At 42.0% G+C, this 23563-nt stretch overlaps 2 protein-coding genes across 7 annotated transcripts in view; one reads left to right on the top strand and one right to left on the bottom strand.

Moving 5' to 3' along the window:
• The window catches only part of IGHMBP2 (immunoglobulin mu DNA binding protein 2), a 76698-nt gene extending 72190 nt beyond the window's left edge, over positions 1-4508 (bottom strand). Inside the window, exons 1-2 of the mRNA XM_083480822.1 lie at positions 4375-4508; positions 484-653 (exon numbers count right to left, since the gene is read on the bottom strand). Coding sequence (XP_083336948.1) covers positions 484-653; positions 4375-4460 — 256 coding nt within the window. The 5' untranslated portion in view covers positions 4461-4508. The remainder of the gene's footprint in view (positions 1-483; positions 654-4374) is intronic.
• A 100-nt stretch (positions 4509-4608) lies between these two features.
• On the top strand, positions 4609-23318 carry MRPL21 (mitochondrial ribosomal protein L21). 6 transcript variants are annotated; one of them, XM_083480948.1, is made up of 7 exons: positions 4609-4719; positions 9319-9379; positions 18085-18170; positions 19427-19590; positions 21728-21780; positions 22335-22438; positions 23156-23318. In XM_083480948.1, the coding sequence occupies exons 1-7, from the start codon at positions 4659-4661 to the stop codon at positions 23218-23220; spliced, it is 594 nt and encodes a 197-aa protein (XP_083337074.1). In that variant the 5' UTR covers positions 4609-4658; the 3' UTR covers positions 23221-23318. The 6 variants fall into 6 exon arrangements, with proteins under 6 accessions (XP_083337074.1, XP_083337070.1, XP_083337075.1 ...); XM_083480949.1 differs by having other exon boundaries at positions 4646-4770; XM_083480944.1 differs by lacking the exons at positions 18085-18170; positions 19427-19590; positions 21728-21780; positions 22335-22438; positions 23156-23318 and adding an exon at positions 10755-12435 and having other exon boundaries at positions 4644-4719.
• The last annotated feature ends 245 nt before the right edge of the window (positions 23319-23563 follow it).

Genomic DNA, 23563 nt, shown 5'->3' with positions numbered 1-23563 from the left:
ATAAACTTGAGCCAGAATGTGGTCTCGGAAGAGAGAGCAAAATTCATCTGAGTTTTAGTTAATGAATTTCTGGCCAGCTGCCTTATAACCGAAGATCTGCTTTGCCTCTCCCCACTGCAAATGTCACACAATCTAGCACCATCCAGTCTTCTGTGGCACCTCCTCCTGTCAAAACAGTTGGACACCTATCGTCATAGGCAGAGAGTGAATGGGAGAACTAAATACCCTCCAGCACTAGGTTTCATCAGTCTTGAGCTGAATGCTAACTACCTGAAATGATCAAGTAAATTTGACCTAATATTAGTAGGTTTCTCAATATAGGCTAACGTTAAAACAAGACCAGAAAACAATCTACTTCACAGTTTAATTTTCATAAGTAAGGACGGTTCTCCTGCTGCTGGAACAGACAGAGCTTGTGATGTCATGCACCGAGGCTTAGCTTTTCTGTCTGCTTTCTATTGAAGTCAACAACGGATTACTCACCAGGACCAAAATTATTGCAGGGCAGCTCCGTTTCTGAGCTATGCTTTCTAGGTTGTAAAGTTACAAGCAGACGGCCATACAACCCCGTTCTTTGACTGGCTACTTCAAGTTTCAGCAAGCAGACACCTTTGCGCTGCAGCTCTTTGAGGGAGAAACTTTCCTTCCATGCCCTGAAACAAAACATAAAATTGTTATAGATTCAGAAGTTTGAGAATGGTATGAATTAAGATGTGGTCTGGTCCTCTTCCGCTCTCCCTCTGCCCATGAAGAATGTGAAGAGAAATGCTGGTAGACAACAAGGAACATCCCGTAGATTGAGTGGCCATGTGTCCTATTTTCAGAGGTCCGTCCTCTATGTAAAGGGCTGTCATAGGACAGTCCTTTATTGGAAAGAGTCCCCTCTACTTGAAGGGCTGTCCAAGTCTACTTTAAAGATACAGAACTGTAAGAAAGAAAAGCAGGGTCTTGCAGTAGCCCATCAACCATTAGCACCAGGGCAACAAACTGAGCAAGTCCACAGTTCACTACCTTCCCTACTATTGTTTCGTGAACTGTAGTATATTTCTATTTAGAGTACATAATTGATTTCTAAATTTGCAAATATAGAATAGTGTATGCAAAGCTTATTCAAGTCTCTTTCCTCTTTTTTTGCAGCACAATTCTTCTCTTTTGGCACCCTTCCAAAGAAGGACAATAATATAAAACTATGAGACAATGTAGGTGTGCATTCATGTCTGCTGGGGCATTGAGATTACAGATTAATGCTTTGACCTGTACCTGGAGGAACCTAGTACCACCACTTTCTAAGCTACCTCAGGTTGATGTGTGTCTACACAAGGGCCTTACTGTGTATTCAGGGATGTGGAAAGTGTCAAGACTACCCAGGCCCCCCTTGTCACACAGTGTCCATGTATGCTAGGCCGGGGTAAATTAAGATTCTTGCTTGGGTAGTTTTACAGCAATCTGAACCGTTTGGCATCTCTCCACCCACCTTTTTTTCTTTTAGTTTAGCCTCAATACTAGGAAACGGACACTTGGTAATTTGCATAATATAAATTAACATTTGCAAAGGATCAAAAGACTCTGCAGGGGAAAAAGAGGTGCCAAATTTAAGGAACACAGAAGTTACAAGCTGTACAAAGATTAACAGATTCTATGCACATGTAGAATAAAAGAATGACTCCAGAAATAAGAGATACCACATTTACATTTATCCAGAAGTAATTTACTGAACAACCCTTATCTACCATCATACGCTGGCTGCCTGACAAGCCATGGGCAACTGCGCGTAGCCTCAAAGGGGGAAAATATTCAATTATCAACAGGAAGCATTGAGATATCAGGGGCTATTGACAGGCAGCAGAGTCTTTAATATATCTCAGGGCTATTCTGCTCTATATGAAAAGCTTCTTTGAAAGTTCACTTCAGAGCAATAAACAGAGGTGTGCAAGCCTGCTTTCCCCTTGGCCCTGAAGGGAATGTAGGGAATGAGAGACTTTCAATTAATAATTTGCTTCTGGCTGCTGCTTGTGAAACAAATCTAGAGTTCCCTTGGGTGTGAGGAACTGAGTGCATGGTTCTTTGGATACAGGCCTTAGCCTGAAAGTCTGATTATTTCGATACTTTTTCAGGTAATTTTAGAAAATCTTTCAACAATCTTCCAACAAGTGCTACAAGGATTACTCACCTAAATAAGTGTTAAGACATTTAACTCATCTTTAGGGAGGAGAGCCCATTTTACTTTATAACAAGAAAATAATTCTCAGCAACTAAGCCCATGGTTGCACAAGTTTGAAAACTTTAGTTTCTTTTACTATGATATAAGGAAACAGGATGGTATCACTTAAACTACAGTGGTGCCCCGCAAGACGAATGCCTCGCAAGACGAAAAACTCTCTAGACGAAAGGGTTTTGCGGTTTTTGAGCTGCTTCGCAAGATGAATTTCCCTATGGGCTTGCACGAAAACATCTTGCAAGTTTGTTTCCTTTTTCTTAACACCGTTAATACAGTTGCGACTTGACTTCGAGGAGCAACTCATAGAACGCGGTGTGGTAACCTTTTTTGAGGTTTTTGAAGACTTTGGTGATTTTTGAAGCTTTTCCAAAACTTTTCTGACACCGTGCTTCGCAAGACGAAAAATTCGCTAGACGAAAAAACTCGCGGAACGAATTAATTTCGTCTTGCGAGGCACCACTGTATATACTTTCACTGCAAGAATCAGAAACCATTTACAATAGCTGCTGGTTACTAACAGTGCATACTAGCCTACTCAGAAGTAAGTTCAATGGGACTCACCCCCAGATAAGTATGTACAAAGCCCAAGGTTTGCCAGGTTTGACGCAAGACAGGGATTCTGTACCTTTGATCGTTTTGGTTCTAGAAAGGTGCTCTAAGGTCATATGCACCACAGTTTGAGTAAGCGAAAGGCTGCTTCTGCGCATTGGCATCTTTACTAGTATTATTGTTTACACACTGCCCTTCAGAGAAATCCAGAGCAGCACACAACCCAGTAAAATGTTATTCTTAGAACAACTTTTACTTCATTTAGAGCAAAAACTAAAACAAACAATACAGTACAACGGTACAATACTACCACCACTAAATTCAGATCAGATCTTTCTACCAATTGCCAGTCAGTAGGCCCAACAGCAGCTCATGAAAATAAATTATAAACATAAATTATAAAATCTAGTTGTAATCTTTACCCTGCAACATAAGACTATGACCATCTCCTGTCTCCCCTGGGCTTGTATTGGGGGCGGGAGCTAAGAGCATGGCTTCGTTAAGGCCATTAGGAGAAAAATCAGGAAGAGCTGTTTGATGGTAAAAGCTGTTTGACAGAGGAATAGACTCCTTCAGAAGGTGGTGAGGGACTTTCTTTCCTTGGAGGTTTTTAACCAGCGGTTGGATGGCCATCTGTCATGGATACTTTAATTGAGATTCCTGCACTGTAGGGGGTTGGACTAGATGACCCTTGGGGTCCCTTGCAACTCTGCAATTCTATGGTTCTTTAGTTAATTCATGGCAGAGACATGACTAGAACAGTGGACTTGCTGATGAATAGCTCAATCTCTTAGCCATGTACGCTACCCCGGTTCTCTTGACAGGCACTAGATTTTGGGGGATGCAAGCTCCAGGATCAATTAAGCAGCTCATGTGGGTTCTATTGTACTCCTATATTATGCTCTTCGAGCACCTGAGATCTTCAATGCATTTAACTTTTCAAACTACGGGTCGCTGCTAGCCAAACAGAATAGCCATTACTTTCTACCTCATGAAGAAATGCTACTGTATTTGGCTCTGTGCTTTACTCCCCCCACCCCTTCTCTAAAGTCCTGGACACCCATCACCAAGCAATCCTACCCATGTTTATTCAGAAGAAAATCCTAAATTGATCAGTGTGCGAGAGCTTCTTTGAAATGCCTATGTGCAGGACTGCAACCTTTACAGTCGCGCTTAGTTAGGGTCATTAAATGTGTGCAGAGATAGGGAAACAAAACTGCATCTTGTGTCTCGGGAGAGATTAACTCAGAAGTGCCACAGGGAAGCTGACTGAATGGCGGAAAAAACTTTGGACGGACTGTGTGCATAAAGGTCCCACGGGCAGCGCAATTCCCTATAAACGTATTTCCTCAGAATAACGTTCCACAGTATTCAGCGGGGTTTGCTCCTCAGCAAGTCTCTTCAGGATTTTTTGTAAACCAATTTATAGTATGCCAAACCATACAGAAGTACAGTAACCAGGAAACTTTTTTAATATAAATTTAAAAATCCGTACTTCGCTTTAAATAGTTTTATTTCCCCTTCGGGAATATAAACCACACTGCTTCGTTTGTGAGGGGGCCTTAGGAACCCTACGAAAGCAACTGTCCACTAGCCGCCGGCGATACCTGGCTTCCGAAATTTCGGCCTCCCTTTCCTCCTTCAGCATCTCCAGCTGCCGAGAGACAAAATCCTGAACCGCCGCCGTCGCCATCGCGGAAACCTCCGTGGGAGTGAGGGGTGGGGAGGCTTCACGGCGAAGGATTCCGCGCGGGAATAGGCAACGGGCGCTCCCTGGACTCCTGGGCTTCTGTTTCCCGACGGCCCCGCTGCGTCGCTGCTCCGGTCCCCACACAGCGCTGTATTTCCGGTTCCGCTGGGGCGGCAAAGAAAAAGGGAAGGAGCGGAGGGAATGGCCGCAGCGTGTGCACTTGCGTACCGGCGCCTTGTGAGCCGGGCGGGAACGCGGGCAGGTGAGGTCACAGGTTTTTTCCAGCTGCTATTCCGGGACTGCAGTCTCCGTTGTAAGAAGGGGAGGGGGCTCCTCTTCCTGCTTGCAACCTCTTCCTAGTTCTTTCCCTGCCTTGCTTCTAAAGTGCCGTTTACCGCCTTCCCTAAATTGCCTGAGTCCCTTTCTGTAGCTAAGTTTTCCCCATGAGCTCATCCAGTTGCTTCGTTGATAATTTTTAAGAGAGAACCAGCCCTAACCTTCACCGTTCCTTACTAAAACAGTTCCGTTCTCAGTCCTCGCATCTTTCTGACCTTACTGGGTGCCTGTAGGCGTTTTCCAACGTGTGCGTTCCATTGTCTCTCTTAGTTGGGCTTGAGGGTTGTATTATTATTATGACTTCATCATTGCTCACGACGACTGTGTACAGTAATTCCTGTTCTGTAAGACAGATACAATAGGGTACAGTATCTGGCTATTAAGGAGCTAGGTAAGGTCATTTATCCACCCTGTTATAGTAGTAATTCAAACAGTTATTGGTTTTGTTTGTCTGTTTCACTCTAACGTGGATGTTTTAAAACTTTCCACTCTCAGCTTAATTGAAAATGTATTGCGTATAATTGTTATTGCGTATTGAAGAGTAAGAGGCCTTTAGTGGTTAAGCTAAAAATCATAGGGAAAAGTGTGTTTTTATTTTTAAGATACTTAATAATTTTATTAAAAACCTAAGGAATCAACCTTTGCAAACAAAAGTACCCTACTAACACAAACTACAGGAGAAGAATAAAAATATTAATAGTGATGTTGTAATTGAAGGTCTTTTGTGTTACTTCAATTTTTTTTCAATTAGTGTTTAAGGGAACACCTAGTGAACTGAAGTGTTAAGCATGCTGACTGATAGAAACAAATGTTTCTAGGATTTATACAATATAAATATTGTATAATTTATACAATATATTTATACACTATAAACAATATAAAGAAGGTTCTAGCAGACCAGCTGCAGGTGTTTCTAGAGTACAATGATTATCTGGATCCAGTTCAGTCAGGGTTCAGGCCTGGTTTGTGTACTTGGTCACCTTTATTAAGAGAGGAGCAGGTGGAATACAACCCTGTTACTCCAGCTTGCCCTCCAAGTGGCTTTTGTTGCTGTTGACTATGGACCAATTACTCAGGGTGGTTATTAGAGACACTGTATTACAGTGGTTTCATTCCTACCAGCATGGTGGAATCCAGAGTGTAGCATGGGTGAAGGCTTTCTAGCTCACTATTACTTGTGCTACGGAGTTCTGTAGGGTGTTATTTTGAGAACCATCCTTGGGCATTTTGGAGCGTGATGCCCAAGTGACTTTTGTGGCTAGGAGTGCCGTTTACCAGCTTGACCTGGTATGCCAGTTATAGATTTCCCATATTGTTGTCCTTTCCTCAGTCACCCCAGAAGTAATGCAATAATTAATTACAAGCATTTTTATACTGCCATTCAATCATATTGCCAGGATAGATTGCAAGAATGAAATAATAAAAATGTCAATCCAAATGAAACCTAATAAACTAAAAGGTCACAAGATCATAAAAGCAGCATAAAACAGTCCTCAAGTTAAACCATTGTGCCCAGCTTATTTCTTGGGTCATAATGATTAGGTGAAAGTCACTGTTCTAGAATATACCACTGGTTTAAACTGGTTCTGTTATCTCTGTCAGGGTCATAATAGTGAGGCCAGAAGTAGCCTGGGTTTCATTCTCTCTCATTCTGTCTCTTTTTACAACTGATGTGGTGTTCTATATAAAGAGCATTAAGGTTTAGTCTTTTGATAAAATATTGTCAGTTTAAGTTAAGTCTGCTGCAACTGGATTTCTTACAGACAGTGCCAATCCTGAATGTATTGGATTTGTGACCATTCTGCTCATTTGCCTTCAGTAGCAGTAAAGCTCTACTGGATGAAATGCCTCCGGTCTATTTTTTAGGAATCCTGCAACTATACATTGGAATCTACTCTGGATCGATATTGAGTAGAATTTCAATGACATCATCTGTTCAGCTTCCCTGTTCTCCTACATCTGCTGGTGGAATTCCACTCCAAATCCAATTCATGCCTTCCGGTTTGCACTATCATATGCATCTCCATAATGTTACTTAATACCTCATACAGGAGGAGACCTAGCATGGCAGGCATGTGGGAGAAAGAATGAGGAGGCCCATGTCCACTTGAGAGCCCACCATTGCTGATTCCAGCCTCTCTTCTTAGTTCCACCCCCTCCCCTTTTTGTAGCCTGGTGGAATAGGCTGGGTACCACTTCCTATCCCTCCTGCTGCTCATTGTGACACTGCACACAACCCCCCCCCCGAGCCCCCTGTTTAGTTTGCAAAGCAGACAGCCAAGTGGTGTATGTGGACCCAGATGACCCCTCAAATCCTGGTGTTGGCCCAAGCTCTATAAAGGAGCAAAATATTCCAGCATGCTGTTGAACAAGGCTTAAATCTAAGCAGATGTAGCAGGGGGCATCACACACAGATTGCACTTAAAACATGCATGCTTATGAACTCAGAGGAGGATGGTAAAATTAAAATTTGAACCAGCCCAGCATTTTCCAAATAATTTGTGAACCCTCTCTGTGCCTCTAAACTAACTACAATTCTCATACACCAGAGTCTGAATAACCAAGGAAACTTATAGCCTGGAAGGTCTACTGGAATCAAAGTAAGTTATAGAGTAAGAAAGATTAGGATTGTGCTTTTTAAGTCTGTAAGCTGTTCACCTAATTCTTAACGTGGTTCCAAGCGTAAGATGAGCAAGAGCTTCTTGGATTCTCCTGTGTGCTCAAAGTATAGTGACAAAATTATAGGAATTTTTGTGCTACTACAAAAAGCCAAGAACCCACTGGCTATGAAATGTATTGCGTGTATAAGAGTTTGGTAAGTATGCCATCAAATAAGCAGCCAGAATTCCATAAATAAGGTCACCACTGGTAACCAGAGATTTAATTCTGGTAAATAGCAGGGAAATCCTGCAGGAATGATGTATCTTTTGAAAGCTGCTGCTAACACAGGGAAGTGGAGAGTAGCTTCTTCAAAATGCTGCAATGAACCATTAATGTCATGGGTTTAAACAGAGGGGCTGCTTTGTGCATGTATGCATTCAGACACACACAGCTGCTTGTCCCCTTTGGAAAAAAATCTCCTTCACTGAGTAGCAGGTTCAAAAGGGATCCACTCAAATGCAGTGAAAGCACTGAACCTCACTGATTAATTAGGAGCAGTGGTGGGATTTGGAAACCTGTGAAAGCTGATTTCTTCCAGTTGCATCCCCACCTCCACATTGGACCCTCTAGGGCAGCATGCAGTGCAATCAACCCTCAGGAGCAGCTTGTCAGAGAGTAAAAGGGGCTGCAGTAGGAATGAGGAGCCATTATAGTATGAGTGCAACCATTTGTGTGTTTCACAATCCAAACCACTGGTTGGCTGCCAAGCAGATTGAAAATTTCTGGAGCCTTATCCCCAGGTGACAGGATTTTAGATCATTAAGAAGGAAAGGACTCTGGTAATAACTGCAAATTTGGGTTTTTCTGCTTGTAATCAAATATAAAATGTGCTGATTAGGCTATGGATACTTCATGGACTCTTAAAGCCTAATCCTGTGCAGAGTTAGAAGTGCCCAACTCCTTTTGACTTCAGTGATATTAGGCATGCCAAGTCTTCATGGGATTGAGCTCCCAAGACTAGAACCAGAAGGAAAAAGGGTCTCCAAGGTTTCACTCAAGCAGCTGCTTAAAGGAACTGCTGAAATAACTTCCCTCATTAAATAGTCCACATTTTCATGTTCAACCCCTGTAAATAATTACTTAGTGCAGGTTGTTTTTTTTCCTTGAAGGAAAGTAAGTTGAGTGCTATGACTGCAAAATGTGATTAAACTAATAAGCTGTTAGGAATAGCTGCTTCCAAGAATGGATTTTGACTAATCTTGCCATTAATTTGGTCAGGTTAATGGTCATCATTTTTACTCTGCTCTCATTATTTCTGAGGCTTGCTGTCTACAGTAGAAGGAGTTATGTTTAAACTGTTTTTAATTTGATATTTTCCAGCTCACTTAATCTAGAAAAGCTAGCATTGGAGTGCTGGAGCCAAACTCACGAGGTGGTGGCCTCATATGCCTTCAGGCCAAGTCTCAGGATATTGCCTCATGAAGGCACATGAGGCTGCTACTTTGCTAAAGCTGATCAGGTCTGTGTCTGGTCAAGGCTTGAATGGGAGACCAGCTGGGAACAACATGTACACCACCTTGGCTTCCATGATGGAAGAAAGGTGAGATATAAGTGTAATCAGACAAATAAATCTCTGCAAGATTTCCTTAAGCCCACTTCTGTTTCACCAAGTCTTTAGTATTGAAGGACTACAGGGACCTTTTGTGGCTAAATCTTGGTGCCTATTAATATTTTTGCTGTTAAGGAAAAAAAAACCCCATTAAAGATCTTAAAGAAAGGGAACATTCACATCCCATCTTTCTTTTGACACAACAGCCATTCCCACTAATTATGGAAATGGCACAGCTTCATTGCTTATTAAAAGCAGGTTCAGGTGTGAATCTAGTGCGATTCCTTTGTTTCTAATTCCGTCTTTCTCCTTCAGCCTCTCTGCTATGGTCTGCAGCTCGGAATCAAAGTTCACAAAGCACCTCATCACAGAAAAGGTAAGATTTGTTTGTGGCAGAACATGCGTCATCTTTCACCTCTAGGATCTTGATCGTCCTCTGTTAGAATTATTTTTATCGCATTTTTACTCTGCTCTTCATCTGAAAAGGCTCCTCGAGCTGCTTACAGATATTAATAAGGCAATCCCTGCTCTCAGGCTTACAGTGTAAAATATCCTAGAATTGTAGAGTTGGAAGGAACCCCAAGGGTCCTATAGTCCAACCTCCTGCAATGCAGGAATCTCAACTAGATCATACGTATCAGATGGCCATCCAACCTCTGCTTAGAAACCTCCAAGGAAGGAGAGTCCACAGCCCCCCTAGGGAGACAGTTCTTCTGTCAGACAGCTCTTATAACACGAAAGGAAGGGATAATGAGGGGAAGAGGGAGGGAAAGCAAACACTGGCATTAGATCTTAGTTACAGAGTTATTGTAATGATCAGCTGGAATGGAACTAGTTCAAGGAGAAGGCAAGGCAAGCATTGTTCTCTCAGCTGAATGCATAGAGTGGCTCTCTTTCTCTTCTCTCCCTCTGCTGCGGCATGATGGAATGTTGCTGCAAGATGGGGGAATGTTGAGGGGAAAGGGAAGGCCTGATGGAGCTGGCTTCTCCAAAGAATTGATAGTTGGAGATTTCAGCAGAGACTCAGCCCCCCCCCCCCATCTATCCTTCTGCTTTAAAAACAGAGTTACCGTGTTAGACCTAGGACCTACTAGAAAAATACTGCACCATAAGGGTGCAGTTTCAGGAACCTCATGTGCATGCATATTAGTGCCACACTGGAACTTTAGGAATAAGTTCCCCCAAACCTCCTTTTGGGAGAAAGAGCTACACAAAACAAGATAAGTGTTAAAGGAGAACTGTGACACATGCAGAAACTCCATGCTGGTATGCCTCTTCTTGGGTGGCGTAGGCCATGCTGTTCCTTGGCCTGTCATGAGGACAATCAAAAAAACAAAACTGTGGATTCACCACCAGCACTGCATAGTTTGCAAGATTTGTATGTGCATTTTCAAGGCTTGGGTGTACACACTGAATGTGTCATACCTGAAAAATACCTCTTGCAAGAGCAGCCCTAGGAGGTGCGCTCTAGTAGAGGCAACGCAAAGGAATTTCATTTAATATTTCCCATCATCCTCAGCTTGGCTCTGTGCCCTGGTTCTTCTTGAACAAGAGGCATTCATCAGTTTTCCATGAATTCTTCCCTTCTCCTTATCAGACTCTTGTATAAAGAGAACTGTCAAGGTAGGGAAAGATACTCCACCTCGTAATAATCCTAATTGTTTTAGCTAACCTCTTGGCTGAAAGGTAGAAAATTAATATTGGTGTGCTTGCTGCTTAGCCTAATCATGTTTCTTCCTACTTTAATGCAGTTCTAAAGAGTAACTCGAAATACACCCTAACTCCTCGAGATTTTGAACTTGCTCGCAGCTTCGGAGTACCTGGTATAAAAGAGACAACTCCAAAAAAAGTTACAGTGCTCCAAAGCGTCACCAGTTGCATAAAGTTGCTTTAGAGAGAGCATTCATGATCATCATTATCACATTACAAAATTGGTTGGCAACTAAGCGGTGAACAGCACGCGGAGATAAGGGGGAAAGCAAGTACTCTGCAGCCTGTGCCTCTCCCATCCCTGTGCATCATGAGTTCAACTAGTACAGAATGTAATGCAACCAAGGACAGGAAAAGCAAGAGGGGCAGTCCCAACACCTCAGCAAGACCTCGTAATGCTCTGGACAAGATGATGGGGGGAACTGCTTCTGAACCCTGTATCCCCTCTTCCTCCTCCTCCTCTTTGCCTTCTACTTCCTCCCTGGCCTTACCTTTACAAACTGCCCTTGCTGGCTCCCCTCCTGATGCAGGCCCGAGTTTTATGGAACAAACTACTCCTTTGAGTGATAGCAAAGGAACTGAGCAGCAGGACATTCAGAGAAAGTATAGTGGAGCCAAGACTCACTCTATGCAAACTCGTAATCAAAGGAAAATAGCTGCTGCAGCTGCACAAGTAGAGCCACTCAGACTTGATGATAGAAGTGTTGATGAGGAAGTAGTTGACCTCACTTGCGAAACTTCAGAACCTATAGTTGTTGATCTCACACATAACGATTCTGTTGTGGTTGTTGAAGAAAGTGGACAGCAGCCCAATAGAGAGTTCAGACGTCAACCATTGTCTGACAGTCTTATATTAAGTAGTGATGATGATGATGACAGCGGACACACAGAGAGTGATGCTCTTGCCACTAGAGAGCTGCCCAGAGAAGTGGGAAGGAATGAATTTGCAAGTTCAAGATCCTCAGGCACTGTGTGTTGTCCAATTTGCATAGAGAGCTATGCAGAGATTGTGCAAAGCGGACGGCTTATAGTGTCAACAAAATGTGGCCACATCTTCTGTAGTCTGTGCCTCAGCAATGCTCTTGGGCATGCAAACTTTTGCCCAACTTGTAGAAGGGAACTCACTCAAAAGGAGTATCATCCAATTTATATATGAAGACCTGGGTGTTCCTGAACACAGTCTAATGCGGCCTTCATAAACATGAGTGAACTCCAAAGAACACACAAAGTATATATGACTTATATATGACAGTTAGCAATTTCACTTTTTTCCAGTTGGCCTCATTATAGTCCAGTTATACTGTTTAAGCTTCATTTTGCTTTAAGGTTTTTTGCAGCTCACATTTTTTGAGGTCTGTAGAAGTTTGAAGAACAGCTGGAAGGATATGTCTGCTGTTGCCACATTGCTTTGTGCAGATATCTCATTTCAGTTCTTCTAGTTCTGTTGCTGCTTTGAGAAAAGATTGTTATCTAGTGAACTCATTTATTGACTAGGCCATTCATAGTCATCTATGATAATACAACCTGCAGATTCTTTTTGCAATTTGCCTTGTAAAAAACTAAAGCCAGTCTATTCTATATCTACTTGTTTTCTAGTGGCAAACATCTCTTTCTGTTGATGTAGCCCCAATAAAGTTCCATGATCTCATAAACAGATCAAGATTTATAAAACACTGTGGCTCATTTCTAATACTGCATACATAAATGATTTATTACAAATAACTTTTCGTGGTCCGAGTCTTCTCTTTAATAGAATACAGCCATAATGTTAGATCTGAACAGCTTTTCCTGTCCAGGCATATGCTTATGGAGGAATTCATAATGCAGTCCATACCAATGTTGCCACTTGGGGCAGAATCAAATTGATATGAGCTAAACCATTTATGTGAAACACTCCTCAAATGGTTGGAAGAGGATAAAGTAATGATTTGCTTCTCATAAATGGTTTGCTGTGGGAAATCTACTTCCATAGGGGCGTGTTTCAAGCAGCAAGCATGTAAGACTTGAACCGCACATGATAAAGTCAACATGAGTTGTGGTAACTCACTTTCTTAGCCCTGTTATGTATTCATAGTAGAACTATGAATGGCTTGACATGTTGAACTTTTAGCTGCTGCTGTACTAATAGGTCAAATTGCTTTAAAATGTTTTATGTTGCTAACTCTTAAATTAAAGGCTTTCTCTTCAATGTATGCCACCCAATCTTCAGTTGGTAGAAAACATGGGATGTCCAGATAATGAGCAGCATCTCACCAGGCCTTAATCTGCAAGGTATATGGGCTGCTGTGAGTCTCATAATATTTTTTCTATGTTTCTTCTTTATTAGATTTTAAATGAGTCTCATAACATAATGAAACTTCACCCATTACATCTTGGAGAGCCAGTATTATGCTTCCAATTCAGCATTAGATTGAACACCTTTTTAAAAGGGGATGTTTCCTTAGTTTCCCTGCAGCCTACTATAGGGGCCTAACTGCACACACCCCATATTAGACTTGCACATAGCCTGTCAATCATGTGGAATTGTTAGGACTTCCACAGATGGAATTGTCTCCCTGAACGTGGGCTATGGGGATCAAATACTCTCTCTGCAAATGCATCTGGTGTTACCAAAACCTATATGCAGCCCCCAGCTTTCGAATGGAAGTTAAGTAGAGTGCTAAGTGGTCTGTCACTTGCATTCACCCCTACCATCACAGCTTCTGTTCTGTTTGCACAGGCACTCTTATTAAAGAACAAATTACACTTTGCCCAGGGACAGACCTTGGTAATCTGGTGCCTTGCGGGGTCCAAATTTTGCCACACACCCTTCCCTTGTGGTGCCTTCCGAAAGCCAGGTAAGGGAGGCATCAGGCTTTGGGAGGGATGCACAAAGCTCTGGCAGGCTCCTAGAGCTCTCCCATCTCATTTCCAAAGCTGGGAAAGTGCTAACTAGAAAGTTGCAGAATGTATTTTTGAGGTCATTTATTTGAGTCGTGAGGGGAAAAACTGAATTCCTGTGTAGAATCCTTAATGTACACCAAACTGGAGGGGTACAGCAATCACTACTGTTGGCCAATGCTGTATGGAACCTAACACTTCACCAAACTAGTCTTTGCATAAAAGTTTTAGCAAAACTATGTGTTAGGGTGCCTCAACCCCTTACACAGTTTCCTGAATCCTTGCAGTGAAAGGGTGTGGGGTTTTTTGGGGGGGTGTTATCTAGTGGCAGTTGAAAAACTGCACCCAAGTTAGCAAAATGCATTAACAAAAACTACATCTGCATAATGGACTGTTCTTGATGGTAGGCAGCAATTGCCATGTGACACCATGACAAGGATAGAATAATATTTAGCAAGTGAGTCAGAACTTAAAACTATCATATTCAGTTGGGTTATTGCATGCTGTTGTTTGACTAGAGACTGGACAACTCCGCCACAGAACACTACACTATTACTTTTATGGCATATAAACAAAGCCATAGGCTATGCTAATAACAGATGGAATAATTGACAGAATTCTCTGGTAAGTTTTGTGACCTCTGCCATTTCTCAAGGACAAGGTCACAGACATCTGAATACAATTTACCCGCATTTAAAAAGAAATGAGTTCTTAAAGGACTGTCAGTTTTTATGTGTGGTTTTCATTTGGTGATGTATATATAATTAATGTTTGTGAGGTGCCCCCCCCCTCGGTATTCATAAAATAATTTTATTTTTGCAGCAAAAAAGTAATCTGAGTAATCCAGTAGTCTTTTAAGGGCTTGGCAATTAAATTATGCTACTCTAATTTCTTTCAAATACTAATTCTTTAGCATTCCTAGTATTAAATAGCCCCTGCTTTTTATTGTATTTCTCATTTTTCCTTTTTGCCCACTGGATGTACCTTAGCAGAAGCAGCTCAAGACCCATAGGCGGTTCATGCATAGGGAAAAATATTCTGTTTCCTGCTTAGGCTTATTATTAGCAGGTGAAATCTTTAGACCAGATTTCTTAACTGGCATTGTTCTCTGCCATCTTTAGCAAGTGAGAATATGTGTTCTTGGGTTCTTGCTCCTCATGAGTTCTGAAACTTTTTATCTACAGAACCAAACAATACAGTTCCAAAGTTTTGAAGGTAGTACTTATTTATTTGGAGTTACAGATTTCCAGAGTTTGTGTGAACCTGAAGGAATTCACGCCGTCTGACAGAATACTGATGTATAGCAAAAGGAATGCATATTTGAGTTGTCATTCGTCAGTTTTATGCCAGCAGCCTAGGGTCTCTTGCCAGGCATTGCATCTCCAGAAAATGTGTGCTGTCAAAAACTGTCACTATACTAGAGTTTTTAGGTAAGCTAAAGTGCAGCTAGCTTCTGGGAAAGCCAATTCAGCTTGGAAACTGACAGCCAGTTGCCCAGGTAGTTTGAGCAGTTGTTATTTATTTGACACCTGCCCTTCAACATGAAGTTCCAGGGTGTGGGTTGCAATAATTTAAAATACAATATTAAAAACCATTAAAACATATCATGATCAAAAGAATATCAAAGATGCTATGAAATTTGCTTATTAAGACACCCTTGGGGAAATTTATTGTACTGACATAGGGACGCACCATTCTTTCTGAATGTGTGTGACGACTCTTCACAGGAGTACAGTTCACAGTGTTAAGGGGGAAGCCATATAGAGAAAGGAGGAGGTATACGTAAATATGTGACAGGTGTCTAACCTCTGGATTTCACTGCATGAACTGTATAATGTCTTAGGTAAGTCAAGAGATGGCTTAATCCTGTCTTCCAAAAACCAGTACATGACTGCCTGCAGAGCCTTCCTCAGCCAGCTCCACAGATGGGTTTACAGTCAATGGCTGTTCAAGATAATGTTGGCCTCCCTTTTTACTTGCTCCTAGCTCCTAGCCAAGTAACCAGTTAATATTCTGTTATTCACACAAAAATCTTCAGCATCACAGGGCAGGTGTATCTGGTACTGAACACTTCTTGCCTTAACAGATTAAAAAACAACACAACAGCTCTTTGTATTCAATGTTCCCTGTTTCATTACTCTAAATTCCCTTGCTTAGTTAAGCTAGTTCACTTTTCTGCATAAACAAACAAACAAACAAAAAACGCTTTTCATCTTAAACAAAAATCCCATCAGGATTCCAATAGTAACCAGTTTTGAAAGGGGTGACCCAAACCCATTTTTGCTCGTGCTAGAAGGCATTACTGAACTCCCTTAATCATGGTGAGTGCAAGGGTGTGCATAAATTATGTTGTAATCTATGCATTCACAAATCACCATTGACTTTCTGACTTATGGTTGTAAGATGCATAATAATAATAATAATAATAATAATAATAATTTATTTATACCCCGCCCATCTGGCTGGGCCTCCCCAGCCACTCTGGGCGGCTTCCATAAAAACCAAAAATACAGTAAAATATCACACATTAAAAACTTCCCTAAACAGGGCTGCCTTAAGATGTCTTCTGAATGTCAGGTAGTTGTTTATCCATGTGGCCATTGCTTCATTTCTCCCACTTGGCTCCACTCCTGGCACAAGTAGGATAAACAAACCTGGAAGCTTTGTTTTCCCCATTACATCTGAACTAGGGCTCATGCTTTGTTGCTCCCTAACAAGCCACAGTCAGCAGGCCAACCATAAGCAGTGACTTAAGACTGGCTAGCAATTGTTGCTTATTAGAAAGTATAAGGCCCCAGTCCCTGGTTCAGACATGGTGTGGTGCCAAGGTCGTCTGCTTTGTTTCTCCTGCTTGCTCCAATAGAGAACAGAATGAGGAGCAATTGGGCAGCATGTACTACATAATACATTATGAAATTACCCATAATGACCGCTGTATCGTTACAGTGTCTAGGAAGCTGCTTTGTATGCAATCAATCACAGTCTTAACTTAGACTAATCAGCATAATAACAAATCACCATTTTGTAGGGAACGCATGTTTTAATGCTCCCTAATGGCAAATTCCTTGCTTGTAGAAATACTTTTTTAAAGGGAGGTACCGGGGTGTAGCCTGAGATAATCCTATCTGAATGGCATGTACTATGGTCCTACCCCGTTAATTCTTCTGGTTCTACTTCTCCCAACAATCATGTTTCCTTCATAATCAGAAATTTTATTTATCCCTCTCTTTCATCATAAATAGATTTACCATTGGCTAGGTGAGGCCTTTTCAAATTGAGGTGAGGTAATGGCAGGTATGGGGAACTGTTGGCCCTCCAGATGTTGCTGAACAACAAGTCCCATCAGCCCCTGCAGACATGGCCAGTAGCAAGGAATGATGGGGGTTGTAGTTCAGTAACACTTGAGTGGAAGGGGCAAAGCTTCCCCAGACCTGCTCTATAGCACATGTTCTTGTTCCAAGTAGTGATGGCTGGTCCCCATTGGGGCTGGACACAGAGACCAACTGTAGGTGGAACCAGAGTCAGTGACAGGCAGAGCCAACTAATTCTAGTGTTGTCCCCATCATCCTCTCTGCTGAGTTTTTCAAGGGCACAACTGAGACTAAGGAGAAGGAAGCTGACAGGCAGTGCTACCCTCTGGACTTTTTGTAAGTAAGAAGGCAGGTAGGGTGGGGGCTGGCTGTGAGTAGAACCAAGTAAGTGAGGCAGCTCCCCAATTGTCCTAATAGACCAACCTCTGCTGGTTCCAAGTTTCCAGTGGAATTGTAGCACTTGTGCATTGATTTCTGATAATTTGCAAAATAACTGGCATGTTTCAAAATTCCAATTCCATGGACACATGCCTCAAGTAAGAAGATCTCCCTGCTGGGTAAGACCAAAGGCCTACCTAGCCCAGCATGCTTTTCTCACAGGGGCCAATTGAAGCAAAGCCTATGGGAAGTCCACAAGCAAGACATGAGTTCATTAGCACTCTCCTGTTCATGATCCTCATTCACTTGTTCTGCACAGCCAACATTTTGCCATCAGGGCCATTTGCACCACCAGTTTTTTTGAAAAGGACAATGCCTCTGGTTTCACACCAACACAAGCTTTGGATCTCCATGCCTCAAGTCTCACTTCGTCATTGCTTCGTATACCCAACTTCTCCATCACGTTCTGAATCTTTTTGGCTGAACTCCTCTTACTGATTCCTGACTTTTGGGAGCAGCTGTGAAATTGGCAAAAAACGGACGTCTATTTCATATAAAGATTCCGTAACGGGACAGAACCTATCTCTAGTTGTGGTTCTCACTGTTAAAAGATATGATGGAAATAGTTTTGGAAAACAAGATGACAAGGACTCTTGGGCTATGTTTGTTTTTGTTTTCTCTGTACGCTATTGTTTCCAAGAGAAAGCCATTTTCTTTCTTATTTAGGGACGATATTTGAAATACCCTTATAGGCTCAAGTGCTTGGCTATTACATTCATAAAAGTATATTCTTATTTCGCAGACTCCTTCCAAAAACATCCTTAACTTCTCCCCCATATCCTGAAATCAAACTCCCTGATCCTCTAGAAGAGGCCGAACACCACAGAGGTAAATACACATAGCTGTTCAAAGCCAAAGGGTATGGCTGTACCTATCTGCTGTATTTGTTTTGTTTTGATTTCTCATTGTCTTCATTTTTTTCTGTTTTGCATCTTTACAGTTTGCATGCCTAAAGAGCATTGGCTTTAAGAAAAATTGAAGCCAAGCAATGCAGTGTCAGGGACTGGCAAGGGTCTGAGGAGTGTGTGGCAGAGGCCGTGGGGCCAGAGTCAGATCCAGTGGAAGAGGGCAGTGATTTATGAGAGTTGGTGCCTCCTGCAAGGCAGGAGCTGGAAGAATGGGGAGAGTCCAAGCAGTCAGAGATAGGGAGGAGGTGCAGGATGTGGGGAAAGAGCCAGGACTGGAGGAAGAGCAGAATCCCCTCTGTCTTCCTCTCCATTGTCCTCCAGCACCAGGAGGGGCTTGAAGAGGTAGGCAAAGCAACAACTTCCATGTAGGAGAAGCCACAGGTTGCTTGCATGCATCCCATCAGGCGAGGGTACTTAAGTTTGGGTGAAGGCATGGTCACACTGTTGCTCCAACAGTCCTGCTCTGAGCACAAGTCTGGGGAGGGATGCCAGCTACTTAGTCGCCAGAAGCGTATGTGCATGCTTAGCGCACCTTAGGAGCTACTGCAAGTGTGTGTTTTGTCAAGAAAGAACTAAACTACCAGCCACCTGTCCTCTTCTGGCTGGGTTGTGCTCAGGACATGCAGTAAGAGATAAAAGAGCATGGGGACTGCCTTACACAAAGTAAGACCATTGGTCCATCTAGTTCAGTTTTGTCTACAGCAGGGTTTCCCAAACTTGGGTCGCCGGCTGTTTGCACTACAATGTCCATCATCCCTGACCACTGGTCCTGCTAGCTAGGGATGATGGGAGTTGTAGTACGCAATTGGGGCAGAAGGAATGGAAGTATAGAGAATATGACGATGAAGTTCATAACATGTGGGTGGCAATGGCTATTATACAGCATGATTATTGATGAAATGGACAACAAAATAAATGTCCAGCCCTGGAACTGCTCATTGCAGACCAGAGTAGCCACTGAGTATACAAAAGGTTTAACTTCAGTGGATCTTCAGAACCGCTCACTGCAACTTAGGCCTTAGAACCGGTTTTTGTAGTTGTTGGACAATGAGGACTGTGACGTGGATTATTACGTTATTGTGAAAGAACTATTTGCTTTATCGGCAGCTAGTATCACACACATACACACACAAAATTCCAACCTCATTTATTCACTAACTTACCATTTTTATCCAGAGATTGTTCAAAAAGTAAATGAACTAATAGCCACGGGACAATATGGAAGACTGTTTGCAGTTGTTCACTTTGCCAGCAGACAGTGGAAAGTAACCAGCGAGGACTTGATTTTACTTAATAATGATATACCAGCTGAATGTGGAGACAGAATCCGAATGGAAAAGGTAAGCTTTATATTAGCAATTGCTTTATCCTCCTATATCAGACATATTTCATTGGTGTCCTCATTTTTTAAAGTGATTGGATTCCCTATGTTATTAAATGGGTGTCAAATAGGATGTTAAATATCACTAAGAATGTTTGGGCTGATTCAGACAAGCAATGCTGATTTTCTCCATCTTTTGCCTGTAAACTTGGGCATGGAGAAAATTTAGTGGGAGCCAGCTGCTTATATGGGGACAAGGACAGTAATGCCCCTGACTGTAGTAGCTTGAAAAAAAGGACAGCTGTGATCCCAGAAATGGCTGCACCTGTCCCCATGTAAGCAAATGATTAAGAATAAAATTTCTCCATGCACACACAACACCAGTTTGTATGGCAAGCCCATGCTCTGTCTTCACAACGATGAAATGTCTAGAAATATTAAGGTGGTTAATATTTTGGGTGAACACCCTTGTCTTGTTAGTGCTTTGATTCTTACTTTCATCTATTCTTGTACAAGCTGGTTGACCTTCATAGGCTCCTTTAACCTGTTGCTATGGAGGGAGGGATGTTGTTTTTAACTAATTAGTGCTTCACAGGCATTGGCATCTTGGAAATTATATGGAAAGCCAAATTTCAGATTCAGGGTTTCCGATCCCCAGAATTAAATTTACGATGGTACTAGAAAATCACACACACACCATTTATATTTTGGGAATTAGTATCATCTTGCTCTTCTCTTTCCATATTAGCACTTTACAAGCATTAATGCTACGTAGTAAACTTTATGAGTCTCTCCTATGCTCACTGAAAAGAGATGCTAGAATTCTTATTACTAGGAAATGACCTAGTATAGAATAGAATTCTAGCCACAGGTATCAGCTGATCTTTGATTTTACTTTCATTATTTTTTGGAGGAGGGGAAAACCAAATATACCGTGAACTTTCATGCAGACCAGAGGGGTTCATTTGCCTAATTCAAACCAAACCAGTCCATTGTCATTCTCTTAGATACTGCTCATAAGCATGCTACCCATGAGCATGTTTTGAGACTGCTAACACTGGCCTGCTTTGTTGCTGTCCAGATATGGCACACTTACATGTTGACAAATGCACTTACTCTGATTTGTAAGCAGGACTGGAATTCACATGGAAATTGTGGGGGGTGGAGTATCCTTCAGTATCTAACCTAATCCACTTTTAACACTAACACAGCCTGTTTAATCAAAATACCCCAAGTTGTCATGAAATGAAGTTGTGTTTAGTTCATCAGCATGCATATTCTTGTCAGGTGCCCTGTTATGGAATAATTTAGCAAGAGAAAAATACTTCCCACAAACCTAGTTCTCTGGTTTCATTTCAGAGAGGCCTCCCTGGGGATTGTGCTCCTTTCAACCACATGCCACATCCATATGTGAAACGGATCAGGTGTTTGCAGAAAGCTGACAGCTGGGAGTGCTAAAATTTAGATCGGGGTGAAAAAGTCAGGCTTTCATGTTTAAGCCTCCAGTAACTCCTGACCACAATCCTGTCAGGATATAGCACCGAACTAGAACTTAAGAAGTTCCCAATTATCAGCTGTGTGCAGCATCACAGTGCTTCACTGGCTTGTTAGAGTTGTGGGCAAACGTGTTTAAAAGGCAGTTAACACACGATATTGAAGTTCCCTGCGTTGGGGTGCTGCTACCTGTTTTCTTGAGGTTACCAGCTCTGAACCCCAACAGCTGCTGCAGAGCTGTGAGTTTTCAGTGGTGGAGCAACCACTGGTATACTTTACCCTCTTCTTTTGCAATGTGTGGCTCTTCCTACAGCAGCTAAAGAAATCACTTCATGTGCGAAAACAGCTATTCTGTTACTTTTCCCTCCTGTCTCACCATTTCACAAAAGCTAATGATGTTGTCTTTTGTTCGAAGTGAAGAGGGATCTTAGTGTATACCCTAGGTTGGGGCCAAAAAAACAGTTCTCACCAAAGACAATATTTATTGATTAGGCTAGGGTCTGCTTCTCCTCTGTGTTACCCTTCCTTAGTCAGCTATAAGCTGTGGCTAAAACACTTCATTGCAAATGTAGAGCTCCTTTTCCCCCAAGTACGTTGACAACATTCTGATGGTGTTATGACAGTCGTGTGGTGACAGATGTGAATTATTTAATCTTGTCCAGGTATTGCTGGTTGGTGCAGATGACTTCACCCTGCTGGGAAAGCCACTGCTGGGGTAAGGCATACTTTAGAATATTTCTCTCTTGAGGTCAGCTGCCACCTTTATTAAAATGTTTTCAGACAGGTGCAATTAGGGCAATAATAACAACAACAACAGAACCCCACAATAAAAACCCCTAAACAATACCCCAACCAAGAGTTCAGCTGCTTCAGCTTTTATAGTTGGAGTCAGTCAGGGCTCCGCCCTCCCAGGCTGGGTGGAAAAGGCAAGGCAAGGAGCAGGTCTTCCAGGACTCACAGCCAAGGTGGTCTTGTAATGGTGGGGGAGGCAATTGTTAAATGTTTGGGGCCACTGTGACACATGGTATTCTCCCCACCCTGATTTTGGGTTCTTTTGCATGTGACAAAAGCAACCGTAAACAGCTCCAAACATAATTATGCCTGGGACCCATTCTGTGATGTGAAAAAAACTAGAGATGTAGCCCAAAATGGACCCATAGCCTTCATGTCTGCTTTTTTTCTTTTCTTTTCTTTTCTTTTCTCTTTCTCCTTTACCATTCTCCATTTGATTAGAATAAAATGTACAATGTTTTCCTCTTTACTATAAAGGAAGGATCTAGTCCGTGTGGAGGCAACCGTCATTGAGAAGACGGAGTCTTGGCCAAAAATACGTATGATAATCCGTCGAAAGTCTAATTACAAGAAAAAAACGAGTAAGATGAAAAATATACATAAGCCCTTCTCTATCAAGCTGTAGAATGCTGTGATGGCACCTAAGCTGGTGTTATGTCTAGAATCAAAGAATGCAGTGTCCTATGTGTCCATAGAATAGCTGGGATGGTGTTCCATCAGCTAGAATCCCTTTCTTTTTGCTGGTCAGTTATTCCTGGTTTGGCTTTCACTCTCCAGATCTTGCCTATGAAGCCAAAGATGTTAACAAGCTGAAACAACATCTTTAGGCTAATCTTAATCAGCATGCTTAGTAAGGAACAAATGACAGCTTATTCCTCAGTGCCTCTGGCAGAAACCTTTAAGACGTATGTGATGAGTAGAAACTGAAACCTGAATAGATTTGAAAGTGCTTCTCTTTGTTTAGGATTATTTGACTCTTTTTGTTAACATACAGTGGTGCCTTGCAAGACGAAATTAATTCGTTCTGCAAGTTTTTTCGTCTTGCGAAGCACGGTCAAGTCGCAACTGCACCTCTTCAAGCGGTTTTAAGAAAAAGGAAACAAACTTGCAAGACGTTTTCGTCTTGCAAAGCAAGCCCATAGGGAAATTTGTCTTGCAAAGCAACTCAAAAAACGAAAAACTCTTTCGTCTTGCGCGTTTTTCATCTTCCGAGGCATTCGTCTTGCGAGGTACCACTGTACTTAGGTAACTGAACTCCAAGGCTGTTCTCTGATCTGTGTTTTTCCATTCTCTTTCAGTTTTAATTCAGCCACAAACTGTTCTCCGGATAAACAGCATTGAAATTGCTCCTGTTCTGTCATGACGAATTGTTGGGCTTGCAGTTTCAGGGCGATATGAAAACTGAAAAATATTTCAGTTGCATTTCATTTGTTGTCAATAAAGAAAACTATTATGAAATAACTTTTGTTCAAATATGATTTCTAACTTGATATAGATTGTTCTGAAACTACTGTCTTGTGAAATTGGCGGTTAAGGAATGATTGACAAGATACCCCCTGCCCCATCTGAGCTTGGTGTAGAATAATGTGGAAAAGACTACGCAGCTTATAACCCCACCAGCTTCACACATACAAACACACACACACACACACACACACACAGAGAGAGAGAGAGAGAGAGAGAGAGAGAGAGAGATGAGACTCTGC

Source organism: Podarcis liolepis, assembly GCF_965112155.1.
Source record: "Podarcis liolepis genome assembly, chromosome: 1".
Classification (NCBI taxonomy): Eukaryota; Metazoa; Chordata; class Lepidosauria; order Squamata; family Lacertidae; genus Podarcis; species Podarcis liolepis.
This window is presented reverse-complemented; position numbering and strand designations above follow the sequence as displayed.